Source organism: Sceloporus occidentalis, unplaced genomic scaffold, assembly GCF_023333645.1.
Source record: "Sceloporus occidentalis isolate IW3139 unplaced genomic scaffold, rSceOcc1.0.p SCAF_9, whole genome shotgun sequence".
NCBI lineage: Eukaryota > Metazoa > Chordata > Lepidosauria > Squamata > Phrynosomatidae > Sceloporus > Sceloporus occidentalis.
Window position 1 is genome coordinate 6,727,308 of NW_028316989.1, and position 16,518 is coordinate 6,743,825.

The 16,518-nt window shown below is 43.6% G+C and overlaps 1 protein-coding gene across 2 annotated transcripts in view; it reads left to right on the forward strand.

Moving 5' to 3' along the window:
- The window catches only part of LOC149306805 (G protein-coupled receptor kinase 5-like), a 65,907-nt gene extending 58,615 nt beyond the window's left edge, over window positions 1-7,292 (forward strand). For both annotated transcript variants that reach the window (XM_089539122.1, XM_089539123.1), the window contains exons 11-17: window positions 304-341; window positions 1,193-1,282; window positions 2,440-2,648; window positions 3,068-3,205; window positions 4,595-4,732; window positions 5,064-5,195; window positions 6,072-7,292. In XM_089539122.1, the coding sequence (XP_089395248.1) occupies window positions 304-341; window positions 1,193-1,282; window positions 2,440-2,648; window positions 3,068-3,205; window positions 4,595-4,732; window positions 5,064-5,195; window positions 6,072-6,161 (835 nt within the window). In that variant the 3' untranslated portion in view covers window positions 6,162-7,292. The remainder of the gene's footprint in view (window positions 1-303; window positions 342-1,192; window positions 1,283-2,439; window positions 2,649-3,067; window positions 3,206-4,594; window positions 4,733-5,063; window positions 5,196-6,071) is intronic.
- Window positions 7,293-16,518: the final 9,226 nt, after the last annotated feature.

A 16,518-nucleotide genomic window follows, 5' to 3' on the forward strand; every position in this document is an offset into this window, starting at 1 on the left:
TGGGATAGCAAATTCGTGTAAAATATGCAGTGGGTACCTCCTTACATTAAGCATCAGTGAAATTTTCCTCTATTTAGTTTCACGGGGTGACCCTAGGATCTAGTATTATACTTCTCCTTGTCCACTACTTTCATGCCATGCACAGTTTTGTGCCCCTTTTATCATGCCCTCCCACCCCATGTATGTGCTTTTAAAAAAATCAGCTAAACAGCACCAAATGGTGTAGGTAACTCTGATTTACGCTGCCCTTTTCAACACCTTTTCCAGCTTCTTCTCATTCTGACTTATCTCTCTCCCCTGTAGGGACTTGAAGCCTGAGAACATTCTTCTGGATGATGATGGTGAGTGGTGGATGCTGAAGCTGCCTTATTTGCTACTTAGATATGGACCTTCTATCCCCTATAGCTTACCTACTTGGCTCAGTAAGAGTCTGGGCTTTTCCAATATCCTAGGAAAGCTGTACCAGTTGCTTAGGTCTCATAGCAATTTTCATCTACTCCTCAATGGCATTTCCTTTCCATATTCACTCTACTTAGGTCTCCACCTGTCTTGACATAGGTGTGTATGTAAACAAGACCTGCAACAAAATGTTGCCGTATGTAGAGCACCCATTCAAAGTTTTAGTCTGCCAATGAACTGTATGCCCTTTTTCAAGATAAACTATTCCATCCCACCCATTGCAAACTTGCAACCAGCATTGACACTGAGTATGTTCTGCCCTCCATTCTCATTGGATTGGTCTTCTGATCTTAGAATACTGCATTCCAAATACTTTCATATTTTTGCATACTTTTCGATTATCCAAAGCCCTGCTGTTATCCATGGATTTTGCTGTTTATAGGAATAAAGGAGGCTTTAAAAACACAGGAAACAGGGAGATCCCATCATGTCAGAGCTTAGAAATGTTACATTCTTGAATTGTATGTCCCAGAGTGCCTCAGATAGTATGGGCACTGAATGAGCCATAGCCCAGTGGGTGCTTCTGCATATGAAGTATTCACTGTACTATTGGGCTATAGTTTCTGTCTTATTAAAGTTGATATCAGTGATCTCTGCCCACAGATTTTGTGTTTGTCCATTGGCTTTCCCCAGAGCCATTCTCCAGAGTTCCATCCAAATCATGTGATGTTGCCATGCACCACTCAGCAAAACATGACCTTGATCACACTTTTCTCTCTGGTCTTACTGCTAGGTCATATCCGGATCTCAGATTTGGGGCTGGCCATCAAGATCGCAGAAGGGGACACCATCCGTGGACGTGTAGGAACAGTTGGTTATATGGGTATGTACTGAAAGACCATTCCAGAACACAAATATCTGCCAGTTTAGTCTGACTCAGTCCACCTGGGATAGCTTCACAACTTTGCTGTTCTGGAAAGAAGAGGGCAGACTGCCTTCCTTGTGCTTTTAAGAGATCCAGATCCAAGGTTTGCATTTCCCTGGTCTTTGTATTTGATTCTGGACAAGACTTCTAGGGCAGATTTCATACCATAAAATGAGAAACAATAACTCAAGCCTGCAGGCATAACTTTTGACCTAGGAATGATTTGTCACTTAGATGGGGATTTCAACTGGTCTCTTTTATTACCTATTTGAGTTGCTTCTTATCTTTGAAGAGCCAGTTTGGGGTAGTGGTTGAGGTATTGGGCTGAGATTTGAAAGATAGAGATTCAAGTTCTCACTGAGCCATGAGTGGGATTTCCTCTCATTCCAATGTACCTCACAGAGTTGGTATGAAGATAAAGTGGGAGAAGAGTCATATGCGCCTCATTGAGTTGTTTGGTGTAAAGGTGGGATGAAATATTAATATACAAAGGAGAGTTCCAGTTGCCAGGGGTAAAGTAATAGGCCATTTTCACTTTGGATAAGGTAGTGGTATTTTCTGTTGTATACTTAGCAAGCGTGGTGTAGTGGTTTGAGCACTCTGAAGACCAGGGTTCAAATCCCTACTCAGCCGTGGAAACCTATTGGGTGACCTTGAGCAAGCCACTTTCTCTCAGCCTCAGAGGAAGGCAACGGCAAATATTGGAAAGAAAATGATATTGTTGTAGGAGAAGACAATAGTGTAATGTCTATATTTTGTTTGCTATTTTGTATTGTTTTTTTTAATTTAGATCCTATAAGGTTGCACCCAAATGCTGCAGTAATACTTTGCAGCACAGGCAGAAGAGTTCCACAGTCTAGTCTTGCACTGGCACTCCATTGGATGCATAGAAGTTTTGGGACAAGGCACATATGTCAAATATAAAACATGATCTGTTGTATTGGTCTGTAATCTTCCTGAGATCTATAATCTTCCTGAGACTGTGTTCCCAATATTCAATTACATTTGGTCCCATAGAACCCAGAAAGATGTACACTTTATCCTTAAGCTATGATCTCCTCCCTGTCACCTTGGTGTCTAAAGACCACTCTGACCACCCCCTTCTCCTCACTCAGCTCCTGAAGTGATTAACAACGAACGCTACTCCTTCAGTCCAGACTGGTGGGGTCTGGGCTGCCTCATCTATGAGATGATTGAGGGACAGTCACCTTTTCGTGCCCGGAAGGAACGGGTGAAGAGGGAGGAAGTGGAAAAACGAGTACAGGAGGAGCAGGAACAATACTCAGACAAGTTCTCAGAAGACACCAAGGCCATCTGCAAGGCGGTGAGTGGAGGGCAGCCAGAGCAGAGTGGGGAGCATCTGTGCCATCTGTCGGGGATGCTTTGATTGAGAGTCCCTGCATGGCAGGGGTATGGACTGGATGGCCCTTGTGGTCTCTTCCAGCTCTATGATTCAATGATTCTATGTGCTGCGATTTGTAGGATTAGAAAACATCTATCAGAGAGGAGAAAAGTCCTTTTCTGTGTTGGCGCCCAGTCCTATGGAACTCTTTACTGATCAGAGGCCAGTGCTGCAGTTAAGAGTGGGTTTGTGGTTCTATCACGGTGGCATCCCAAAACAGCAGAATAAGGTTCCTTCGTCCATGGGCTACAACAACCAAGGGATACACAGCCTAGTCTCAGCAAGTGATATTGTGGGCAAAAAAATCCAATTAATCCGGGTCCCTTGCCTTCCTTCCCCAGCTCCTGACCAAAGATCCCAAGCAGCGACTTGGAAGCAAAGTAGATGGTGCTGTTCAAGTGAAACTACATCCGTTCTTCAAGACCATCAACTTCAAGCGTCTGGAAGCTGGGATCATGAAACCCATATTTGTGCCAGATGTAAGTTGAGATCAACAAGAGGGAGACATCTCTCCTGCAGTTGTACCTGGCCCTCCTTCTGACCTGCACATTAGACCTTAAATGGCCTATGAGCAGGCCCACCTGCCTCATATGTAGGGCTATGTGGCCCTTCAGATGTTGTTAGAGTGTAAGTCCCATAAATCCTAAATGGGTTTGCCAGTGGCATAGCCAGTGGATAATGAGAATTGCAGTCCAGCAACAACTGGAGAATCACATTTCTGGCTTACCTGAGCTTTTATAAATTTTAGATTAGAATCAGGGCTTCTCTACCACTCAACTATGATGGCTACCCCTACTTGTGAATGCTTGAGGAATACATATTTTAGAACAGAATACATACCTCCCGGATTGATATGCAGATTGAAACATGATTCTGAGTACGATCCCTCACTTTACAAAAACATTAGTGACCTTATCTTCAAATATTGTGTTACAATTTTGAGTCGGTCTTCAGGGACCTTTCAGGGTTTCCCCCCCTCTTTACATGGAAAGATCCTAGCTGGCCCAAGTAGCTAGAAAGTTGTATTGCCATTGCTTTACCATATCTGCATTTGAAAGGGGCCTGCAAAACCCCCAGGAAAAATGGGATGTGCTGATATCTTTTATTTATTTCTAATGTCATGACAGGACACCCTACTTTTTTGTGTGGGGTTTTTCGGGCTATGTGGCCATGTTCTAGAAGAGTTTATTCCTGATAAGAGAATAAATCAGAGAAAATGCCAGCCACAGATGCTGGTGAAACGTCCGGAATAAACTCTTCTAGAACATGGCCACATAGCCTGAAAAACCCACAAAAAACTATGGATGTTGGCCATGAAAGCCTTCAACTTCAGCACACACTACTGTTCCAAGGGGCAAATGCAGGCCTATTTGAAATAAGATTGTGGTGGCAGCCAGGCTTTCTAGCTTGGAGTTTTATAGCCTGTTTAAAAAATGTAGATTTTCAAATGTTGCAAAGCAACCCTCAGACTAATCCATTAATACTATAAGTAATGTCTGGAATTTCCAATTTTAAATTTTAAAGAACAATAGCCACAAATTGAAATGAAAGTTGGACAGAACAGAGTTAGGAAAGAGAAAGCATATCTAGCCTTGTTATTAGGCCAGCCTAACTCAGTCTGGTGCCTTCCAAATGTGCTGGACTATACTTCTGTTTTCATTGACCATGGTAACACTTGTTTTTCATATCTTTCAATCACTACTCCTACAAATTTCAGAGTGTTTGGAAATTGGACCTAAGGGATTTGGGCTTCCCTTGGTGTCATGTTTTCAGTATCTTGTACAGTATACTTTAAAATAATTAAACTATGCCTATCTTGATGCATAGCAGATTCCAAACTTACCAGGACATGTCTGTCTATCCCACAGCCCCGAGCCGTGTACTGCAAAGATGTGTTGGACATTGAACAATTCTCCACTGTGAAGGGTGTCAACTTAGACCAAACTGACAATGACTTCTATGCCAAATTTGCAACAGGCAGTGTTCCCATTCCTTGGCAGAATGAGGTGAGAAGTTGGGGATGGGTGATGTTTAAATAGTAGCAAGAAATAAAAGGAAGATTGATCGAGTTTCATAAGTTCACAATGAACCAACTAATTCAAGACACAACTTAATGTATGTATACAAATTAATAGATGCTTGGATAAGTTTACATACTAAAGGTTTAAGGTTTTGAAAAAAGTTGCTTCTTTGGACTATAGCTCCCAGAATTGTACTTCTTGCCATGCTGACTTGATGAATCTGGGAGCTGTAGCATCAGGGGGGGATAAAAGTGTACTGTCTTCTTCTGTACACAAATAAGACAAACTGATGGCATGTTTTTTTCTTGTTATCTAGATGATTGAGACCGAATGCTTTAAAGATCTCAATGTTTTTGGACCAAATGGCACCCGATCTCCAGACCTGGACTGGAAGCAGCTTCCTGATCCCCCCAAGCGTAGCCTACTCCAGCGGCTTTTCCGACGTAATGTAAGCTCCCATTGATGGATAACTTGAAGGACTGACCTTGGGCCTGCCTGAATGCAAAGCTATGCCTTTTTTTAGCACTGAATACAAAAAAAATAAATAAATCCTGGTTTGAGCCAACTTATAGCACAGTGACCAGTTGAGGCCTGAGATGATAGCAATGAGAGGAGTTTCCTTTTCATCAGAGATCCCCCACAAGAGACCTGAGCTTTCTAGAGTATTTTCCACCAGGGTTGTTGCAGAGCTTGAAAATATTGATTGGCATCCTATTAGTCAGTTATGTTGTCATAAATTAGTTATGTTCTTGTGACATCTTGTGCACATGTACAGTCATGATACCATTGTCACAATCATAAATGTCCTTAAACCCCCCTTTAAAATTAGCCATCTGCCACAAGAGATTGAGTTTTGCAGTGCTGGCAAGCTGAGTGCTGGAAGGTGGCACATCCAGTCCTCTCCTGCCAACCAAGCAGTTATAACAGGACCTTGCAGGGTGGTGGGAGGATGTTGGACACAGCATTCTTCAGTGTCTTGATCACCAGTACTGCAAAAATTCATCTCAGTGCAGCTGGCTGGATTTTAAGGTGGGTTTCAGGTTCAAGAGACCAAATGTAGCCTCGGCATTGTGGCTATGATCTAATGCAGCATCTCAGCCGTTATTTTTTGGCCTAAAAGGCCCAATATCAGTCAGATAGTGTGGTTCTCAGCCATACTGGCTAGATATTTAAAGGGCTTGCATTCCAAAAAAGGAGTTTTCTCATTCTCAAGGTTATTGGACAGGACACACCTGGTAATATATGCACACAACTCATTGGAGTTTTTCAGCCTTACACTGTTGGACTGCGCTAACTTGTCTTTGTCTTTCTGTTTTCCCTGCAGCCCAGTGACTTCACCATCAGCACCAATGCACACTCCAATCTGCCAACAGCTCCCTCGCCAGCTCGGCCCACGGCACAGGCTCCCTCCTGACCCCACCTCCCCTTGCCTAGAGTTCCCCTGGAGCCACCACTGGTCTTTCACCTTCTCAGGGTTGCCTTAGGCCCGATGCTGAAGCAGGGATGCTACTGTCCTGCACTGGGCTCTGCTACAGTGAGGAGATCAGGGGGACAGAAACAGCCTGCAGTTCTTCAGGACAGACAGGGCAGCCAGTGACCAGAGAACTCTAGCAACCTCCTGGTGCTGACATGGATCACAGGTGCCATCTGGACTCTCAGTGATTCAGTTTACCCAGAGCCAGTCCTACAGCTCTTTGTGAGAATCTTCCTTCTTGTTTTTCTACACTTAGACGACACAGTGAACCTCCACCCCTTCACACAGCCCAGCAGCAGACTTTAACGTGAAACTGGCTGGGAAAAGGTGCTTCGGAGGGGAGCGTTGTCCTCTTCCTTGGAGGTGGCTCAGAGGTAGTGACTGAAGGCCAATATGTTGTGGAGGAGCAGAGAGAAGAGAGCTCAGTTCTGTGAAAAGGGGTCTTGGAGACTGAAGATGCCCTGCAGTTGCTGTGGCTTTTTTGTGTGGAGCTCAAGAATGAGTGCCAAGCTGATCACACTTATAAATGTGTGCATGCATGCACAAATGTGTGCGTATTAAACTATTACCCCTGTTGGTTCATTCAGGGTTTTTTCAGGAATCCCTCTCCTCACAGTCTTGGAACAGTTTTACAGCCTGGGCCCCATGGGTCAAAGCAATGAAGGGCCCCAGGGCTATTCCAAGCCCAGAGCAATGGAGGACCAAGCTGGACAGAAGGAGTTCCCCAGCTTCTTTAGAGGTTCCAGGTGGGAAGCCTGACTAAAATGGATCAGCGTTAGAGGGGATGGAGGTGACAGAATGCTGAGAGGTGGGATGCTGGAGGATTTGGTTCAGACTGCATGTAGAAGTGAAGTGACTTGAGTCATACCTCCCAGGCTCAGGGGTGGATTGGATCACAGATAAGCCCAGGATTCTGCCTCTCTCTGAATGTTGCAGTGCGGTTCTCAGCTTTAAATGGACCAAAAATACATATAAATATTTTGTAATAAAAGGCCTATAAAATACATACAAATGTAGGAATTTTTTTTAAAAAAATAAAAACCTACAGAGTACTGTAGAAAAATGACTGAACTGAATTACAAATAAGGTTACTTTTCAGATCTATAGCTGCCAGAATTCTCCCAGCTAGCAGTGCCAGCATTGTCTCAGGCCCTGAGGTTTCTGGAGCAAAACTGGAGACTTTGTGATATCACAACGTGCTATTCATTAAGTACCATCCAGAGTTGCTCACATCTTGTCATTCAAACACACAGAGGGGGCGGGCGGGAAGGAAGGAGGAAGTGAACTAAGTGAATGCATAGACCCCACTGAAGAGTCTTTGCAAGTTGCAGCAACATGTCAGTTAAGACTTGCAAATTACACCAAGCTGCTACTCTCTTTGCAGACCTGGAGGTTTGCACATGGTCCTGCCTTCTTACCCTTACCTGAGCCCCCTGACCCCAAATGGGAGGATTTGCACCCTCATCTCTTTCCTGGAGATGACCACTGAAAACTGGAGAGCCAGGGCCAGGCCCTGAGATCTGGGAATCCTAGTCAGTTGTCATGGGCTACAGTTCTCAATTACCTTTGGACTACAATTTCCAGACATCCCTTGAGAGTAATAATTCAGAAAAGTCACATTTCCAATCTCTGCAATGGATGCAAGGTTTTGCTATTCGCAACCATAGAAAATGCTGATTTAGGAAGCAGGATGTTCAAAAATGGCACTGTGCCTCCACCAGGCCTTTGACAGAAACCTGTCACTTGGAGAATGGAGGAAGCAAGTGACTGAAAATGCAGGGTTCAAATGCCTGGGAGCCTAAGAGTATATCAATTTCATCTGAGGTCAAGACTGGGGCTTTCCTCAAGGGCCAGAGTCTTTGCTTTTTAACCTAATGGGGTGAGAGGACTAGATCCGTTCCTTTTGCCCAAGGCCATCGCTTATTAGGAAGGCCAGGGGAAGATAGGTCTATTTTTACCCAGAATTGTGCTCCTCTTTATCTTATCATTTCATATGACCTGGTGTGTGAAGGGCTTGCTCCAAAGCTCCACTCTTTGGTTTTCTTCCCCTTCCCTCCAAAAAATCTTCTTTAAGTTTTTAACAGAGAAACAGATCTAGCCTTGGGTTTTTGCTGGCTGAGGTTCCAGGGAGATTCTCCATGGCAGCCTCCCAGCTGTTAGCCTTGGGCATTGCTTGCTTTCATTCTGCTTGTTCAGCTTGCAAAACAGAAAATTGTTTGAAGACAAGTTATTTTGAGCCATGCTGTTGTGGAGGTGGGATCCACACACTGAAACCTTTGGCAAGCCTCAAGTTGCCTCCCTGGAGTCCCCTGACCTGTGGGCTTTGTTGCTATCTTTGGAACTAGAAGTGAAGACAGGTAATGCAATGCATCCTCCTGCAAATGAAATAGTCCTGTTTCCCTTCTCAATCTCATCCCAAAGAAGGACAGTAAACTTTGACACCTCGGTGGAGCTTCTTTGCCTTTGATAACTATGTTTGGCAGGGGGGAGGCGTGGAGATTTGTAGACATTGTCGCTCTGCAAGAAAACAGCCATCAGACTTGTGGGTTGCACTGGGACTTCTTTAGACTGGGAATTAGAAAATCCCAGGCCCATTCATACTACAGAATTATAGCACTAATATTCCACTTTAACCTCCCCTTGATTCCATTCTATGGAATGCTAAGATTGGCAGCAGTGTAAGTAGGGTCCTATAGAAACCTCAGCCAGAAAATTCTTGTGCTTCACCAAACTACAAATCTCATGATTCCATATAACAGTGCTATAATTATACAACTATAATACACATCTCAGGATTCCAAATAGTAGTGCTATAATTATGTAGTGTGAATGGACCCCAGAACTTCTCTCTCTGTTGCTGTCTACAGCTTTTGTCTAGAATGAGTGTGAAGCCTTTTGTCTTTTGGACTTGAGCTCCCATCCATCCACACCTATCTTGGCCAACAGTCAAGGATTCTGGATACTGAAGACCAAAAACATCTGGAAAGCCAAGGTCACCCAACCTCAAAGTTGACTAAGACCTGGATTGTGCCATTCAGTCAGTGACACACATACACATGTGCCTGTGTTTACATGTGAGGGTCAGCCAAGAAAAGGATTAAGCAAAGCTCCTCTTTCCGCAACTTGTGTCCAGCTTGTTTCTTCGTCTCATGACTCCCCAGAGCTTTGAGTTTTTAAAGTTGTTTTCAAAATCAGATAAAAACTCTTTCAACTTACTTCTTTTGTGAGCCACCTTGGGTCTCATGCCAGCAAAAATGTGGCATATAAATGAAAAGAAATAGAAGCTCTTAAGAAGCTCATGTTTCCCTTTCGTGAAATATATTTCCAGCGTAAACATCAAGATACCGTCCCTGCCCTGGAGTGAAGGCAGATCTTGCAGGCAGGTCAGGAGTTTCCACCACCATCATTACGATCAAAAATAAACTTATTAAAAATGAAGAACTGACCTTGTCTCCCATCAGAAGAGCCTTGCCTTCTTGCAGAGAGAGTTGAGTTCAGTCATTCTAAGCATATACGCTGTAAAGATGCACAAGACCAGCTGCAATTCCAATTGAGTAGAAGTGGGTAACCTACACCCTTCCAGATGTTGGATTGCAATTCCTACCAGGTTTAGCTGGCAGAACCAGTTGTGAGGGATTATAGGAACTGTAGTCCAGCCACGTGTACAGAACTACCAGCCCCTTTTGTAATAATGGGAACATGTTAGGCTGCTAAAATCTAGGCCAGCGATTCCTAAACATTAGTCCTCCAGGTGTTTTGGACTCCAGCCAACTTGGCCAACGGTCAGGAATTCTGGAAAATGAAGTCCAAAACATCTGGAGGACCAAAGTTTGGAAACCACTGATCTAGGCTGTACTCCATTCCTGGCTGCTCCGTTATCAGTTTCATCCTTGATCCCCATAATAGAAGAGGAAGTCTAAGACAAGGAGCTTAGCTCATATTTCGCTTAGTCCATGCAGCTATTCTGTTAAGAGAAGTTTGATTTGCTGGAGGTGGTGGTGGGGATAGTAGAAGTTGGAAGGCTGCTGGAAGGTGCAGTCATGGATTTTCTGATTCGGTAGGGGCCAGATTAGAGGCCCTTTGAGGTCCCTTCTAGCTGTGATTCTGCTCCCTGCCGCAATCTGGTTGTGTATTGAAAACGAGCGAAAGGGGCATAAGAATAAGCCAATTTCTTTGCACAGAGCTCATCTAGGTGAGTGGGGATACCAGTGTCACTGCTTCTATAGGTATATTTTGTAAACTAGATCTGATACCAGCAGCTGGTATCTGTGGATCTGGCAATTCGTTCCACAACAGAATGAACTCCATGAAAGGATGCTTAAATGTTTGTATTTTCCCCTTCACTCTTTTTACACCAAAATATTGTTTTGTTGTTGAATTTTCCTCTTTTTAATTTCTTGTTCTGGTGCATTTTGGTTTACATTTGGGGGTTTGTTTTGTATATTTGTAAATATTTGTATGTCGAATGCCTGGATGTACATTTTTGAGCTTGAAAAGCTGCAAACCAAGCAATGTTATGAAAATGTTGTCAGGGATTATACACACACACACACACACACACACACACATGGTAGAATGTTGTGGGACATTAATATTTTCAGGAAGGGAGCTGAGATGGAGCCATGTCTTCAGGAATATTTGCAAGCACAGCGACCATAGCACCATGGATCCTATAGCACAAATGGATTCCATTACACAATGGGTATCATAGCACTATGGACTCGGCTGCACAAAAAGCGCATCATAGCACATTGGATCCCTTTGCATCCAGCCCCCCATCTATGGCTATCAGGGTGTTTTGCACAGTGCCCCATTGCACAAGAGGGCCTAGAAAAGCTGTGTATCATGGCAGAGATTTAGCAATGGCATCAGATGTACAGTTACAAATGTTAGCCTCTAATACAGGATTTTGACCACCATTTCCTTTGCTGGGATGTAAAGAAGAGAAAGTCTTTAGCTGGATTTAACATTCTGTTGACATTCTGAATTTAACTTGCCAACACTTTTCTGTTTGTGATCTGGAGCTTCTGGGATTTATAGTTTGGTACTCCTGATGTTCTTATTTCAATGGCTGCAAAGAACTAACCAGGCCACTAGATGCCCCCATAAGGTAGAAACTGACCCGGAGAAACCTGCTGCTTCAAGTCCCAAGGAGAAAAAAATTAATTGCACTTGATTAATTTATACATAGCCACCGTGGTCTGGTGGTTTGAGCATTGGACTATGACTTTGGAGACTAGGGTTGGAATCCTAGCTCAGCCATGGATGCCCACAAGAAGAAATGGAGGCTGAGAGCATGTGACTTGCCCAAGGTCACCCAGTGGGTTTCGTGGCCAAGCTGGGAATTGAACCCTGGTCACCAGAATCATAGTTCAGTGCTCAAACCGCTACAACATGCTGGCTCTAAGGAACACTTAATCAAGGCCGCTTGCTTCTAGCCAGAAGGTGGATGCAAAGCACACTGGAGGGTGAGCTCTGGTGTTACAGCAACTGTGATGCCAGGAAGGAAGGAACTACCTAAGGAAATACATAGTCTTTGCAAGTTGCTGCAATAAATCAATTAATCCATGCAAATTGTAGCAAGACATTTCTCTTCTAGCTGAGGTGAAGATCTGCATCCAACCCTTTCCTCTTGTTTGGAGCGTGAGCCCACCAAAACTGGAGAATTTGCTCCCAGGTGTCTGGAGATAAATCCTGAAAACTGGAGACTTGGATCCAGGTCGTGAAATTTGGCAATCTTAGATGCAACCCAATTCCTGGCACAGAGTGCCTGGGAGGTAAAACTGGAAGCAGTGCTGTTTTTGTATCAGGACAGAAGAGAAATGACTTGCTTGGGCTGTGGATTTCCTGATATTTCCATCAATGCATCTTCCTATGGTGAGCAGTTCCACAACCAAGGCCAAACTGCTAAGAAGGCTGAGATTTATGGCTATAGTTGCCCAGTTTACTCCAATGAAAAGTGGACTTTGGAAACATTTAGAAACAGCGATAATACATTTTAGTTGAATGGACCATCCAAGTTCTGATTTATGGCCCAAAAAAGCTACAAGTGAACACTGGCATGTGATGGTAGCCTTCCTTTCCTGTCGCTTTCCGATAACTGGGATGTGGAAGTTTCTTTGACTGTAAACCTAGAGGTCACAAATAGTCATAAATAGTGACCGTTGATAGCCCAGTCTTGTGTGAATTAGTCCAACTCCCTTTTGAAGCCACCTAAACAAGTGACCATGCCCATTATCTTGTGGCAGCAAATTCCACAAAATAATTTCTCTGCATAGGAAGAAATACTTCCTTTTCTGTTCTGAACATCTTATTGGTCAAGGCAATCCACAAGTCCTAGTATTAGGCGTATGGGAGAAAAGCATCTCCTGACCCACATCCTTCTTATCATACATACTTTTATAACTCTCATCACAGCCTTGGAGAACCTCCAGGCTAATCTAATCTAATCTTCCCATGGAGCTCTCAAATCTGCCCCATGAGGGTTAGGATGAAGACAGTGAGGTAGTGTGAGGGAACAGGGGGACAACTCCATCAGGAGTGCCAAGGAGAAGAGGATCCCATTGCTTGCTTAGACCACCAGATCCACTTGGGGCATTATTATACACCACAGCTGACATACATCCCCTCGCTACATGCAGGCCTGGTCATACACAGAGAACGTATCTTCCTGTTCAATAAATAAGACTTAGCTAGAGGGGTTGTTCCAAAATCAAAGAGAAATGAGAGGATTATTCCTTCTCGCTTACTGAGGGAGATGGGATAAGGAACATTTTTTTTAAAAAGGGATTTTATCACACGGGAAAATGGGCAAAATTGGATATTTAAAGAGTGATTATCCTGTGCAAAGCGCAATATCGCATTTAGGATTTTCACACGACATTGCTATTAAACAGGCAATAAACAGCAACAAAACATTCACGGGGAAATCCTGAAAATGATTTGTTGCTGTTTATTGCCTGATTAATAGCGATGTGTGTGAAAATCTTAAGTGTGATATCGCATTTTGCATGGGATTATTGCTGTTTAAAGCTCCGGTTTTCCCTGTGTGATTAAGTTCCTACTTCTTTTTAGTCAGAAGCTATATGCAGACCATAGCAGACAACGAAAATGACAAACAAATGGGTCCTTGAACAGATCAAGCTTGAAATAGCCCTAGAAGTCAAGGTGATCAAATTGCAGCTGTTGTACATTGGCCACATCATGAGAAGCAATGACTCATTAGAAAAGAGAATAATGATAGGTAGAGGGGAGTAGAAAGAGAAGGAGACCACATGCAAAATGGATGGACTCAGGGAGATAGGAATTTGTAGGACTTGAGCAGTGGAGGACAGAGTTGTTTGGACATGTCTCAAGGCAGTTAACAACAAACAACAAAGTGGAGGGTGAGTTCTAGCACCTAAGAAAAAGGGAATCTAACCTTCTAAATCCATAGACCCTTGCAATTTGCAATTTGCATTGACCAAACAATTGATCCTTGGAAAGTGTAGCAAGCTGGTGGTACAGAGTAGGTCCCAATGAACACAGTGTGTTTCCAGAGGTAGAAGTCAGCTTAGAATCTGACCTTGTTCTTTGTGTTGGTTTAAATCTATTACATATTTATGTTTAAAATTGAGGCCAGATCCCATTGGCAACAAATGTGTGCATAACTTGACAAATGCCCTCTGTCTAGCGCATTTGGGCAGCTGCTGGACTGTGTGCGTTTTTGTGGGGAAGGGAGAAAGATGGGGTGGTGGTGGTTATGCATGTGTAATGTTACACTGTGGGTGTGTAATGAGAGATCTCAAACTATATTTTAACTGAAATTTTTAATTTTACAGAATGGCATAAGGAAACCACAACCATATACAATGAACACAAAAGCCCAAAGCAATACAGTACAGAAATCCATGGGATACTGGCTAGCCATGAAGTGTGTACAGGAGAAAGCAGAAAAACACTCCTATTACTCAAAATCATTTTGTAAAAAGTCAATATAACCTTGGCCCTTGCAGTCAAGGCAAGCGTCCCTGAATGGCGTATTGAGAAATCTCTGTGTCTCCCGGATGACTCTGACAGTCACTTGGGCAGCAAGCAAAGGATGCCTAGGTCCTTGGGTGAGCACCTTTGGGAGGTGGGACCCTTTCCTTCTGAGCTCTTTTGCAATGTTTCCCCAACAAACTATAAATCCCAGAATTTCACATCATTGAGTCTTGGCAGTTAAAGTGGAGTCCAACCATTATTTTGGCAGTGCAGATGCAGCCCTGGACCCAGAACTTGGAAAAGGTTGGTTGTTTGGTTTGGGACAAGTCTCACAATCTCCAGCTAACATGGCCACTTATCCCAAAAAAATCCTCCAAGTTCTGCTTGCATCTAAGTGTGCATTCTAATATGAGGAAGCAACTGTGTTTGTGTTGATCTGCTTAGAACCAGCTTCAGTCTGGAACATGGCCAACACTTCTCGGTTCCAAAGGCTGGTCATATCCAGTCTTCTCTTCCCAATCTCATGTCAGCCCATTTGTCACTCGGGCACAGAGCAACACACAGTGTCACACCTGTCATGACACCCTCTCCCCCTTTCCCAAAAATGCATGTGCGGATTGGCTGTGTAATATATAACTCCATTTATTACACACAAGAGGTGTATTTTTAAATGCTTATTGACCAACATTAAAAATGAGTAACCAAATGAGTCAAAAGGGGAGATCATGTGAAAAGAGGGGGTGCCAAAGGAAAGCAATGACTGACGCTGAGTAATGATGTATTAAAGAACTGGGCTTCATGCAAACATGTGAGTGTGACACCAGGTTTTTCAACCAAGGGCCCTACTTGCATCTTTTGATACAAATAGCCATAGATAGCACTGCTGACTCCTTTACTTTTTTGACCTGGTTTGGTAATATGAGCCCTTCCAGATGTGCCAAGGAACAAATCCCATCTGTTGAGGATGATGAGGGAAGTTAATCTAGAGTAGTGGTTCTCAAACTCTAGTCTTCAAGGTTTTTCACACTTCAGCTCCCAGAAGCCATCTTGGCCAATGGTTAGGATTCTGGGAGCCAAAGTCCAAAACGTCCCCCACATTGACCTCCTCCCATATCACTCCACACAGAATCCTTAGCAGTGGTTTTTTTTTTGTACCGATGTTAACTCATACATTTTAATCCCCATATATCGCTGGCGATAGTTGTGACATAAGCAACTTGCAAAATTAAAGTTATACCTTTACATTACAATATCACATGCACAGACTAAACGTATTTTACCTGTGCATAGTTTCATGTGGCTAAAGTGAACATTTGATAAGATGTGATGCTTTAAAAGCAAATTTTAAAATAATAACTTTAAAAATGTAATTCAAAAGCCCCAAGGCCCTCCTTTCTGCTCCCACTGTTCCTTGTCCCATTCACACCATCTCTTCCGCTGATGTTTTAAAGAGATGCAGGAGAACTCCACAACCCACTTCTGCCCAAAGGGAGAATTTTGAGGAGTGGTGGTATCGCCTAGTGCAGCCTGCATCCCCCATGCTTCTAGTGACATGCCTGGTAATCTGTAAATGTGAAAAATGCTAAGGTATATTCATAGTTTGTTGTTGTTGTGTGCCTTCAGGTTGTTTTGGACTTATGGCAATCCTATTGCAGGGTTTCCTTGGCAATATTTGTTCAGAGGCGGTTTGCCACTGCCTTCCCCTGAGGCTGAGAGAGTGTGACTTGCCCAGGGTCACCTAGTGGGTTTTATGGCTGAGCTGGGAATCGAACCCTAGTCTCCAGAGTCATAGTCCAACACTAATACTACTACTACTAATAATAATAATAATTTATATCCCGCCTCTCCCTATGGATCAAACTGCTACACTATGCTAGTAGACTGGCCTAAAATGATGCTGAAGACAGTTCTCTATCCATTGGTTTCAGCACTCCAACAGAGAAAGCACATCTGCTGGCCTCAACAACCCCCTGGGAGTTCTTGCGACAATAACCTGGAAGGTCAGTGTCCCAGCAAAAGAGTTTAAAAACTGACGTCAAAGGAAACAGCTGTTGATTCATAGGCTCTTTGGAGAGAGCATCCCTTCAGCTGTAACTCATCTGGGAAATGTCATCTCATCCTTGACTGTTATCATCTCCCTTTCAGCCTCTCTCTTGCCTGTTATGGAAAGATAATGCAGCCCCTTTCACTGGGTCTCAACTGAGCTGGAAGCTTCTGCTGAGGGCTAATGCCTTCTTCCATTTAGCGCATTGCCGTGCGCCGTTATGTGCCATTATCCCCCGCATCATCGCATTCACCTCCCAAATGTTAGAATGGAAACCATAATTAGGATAAA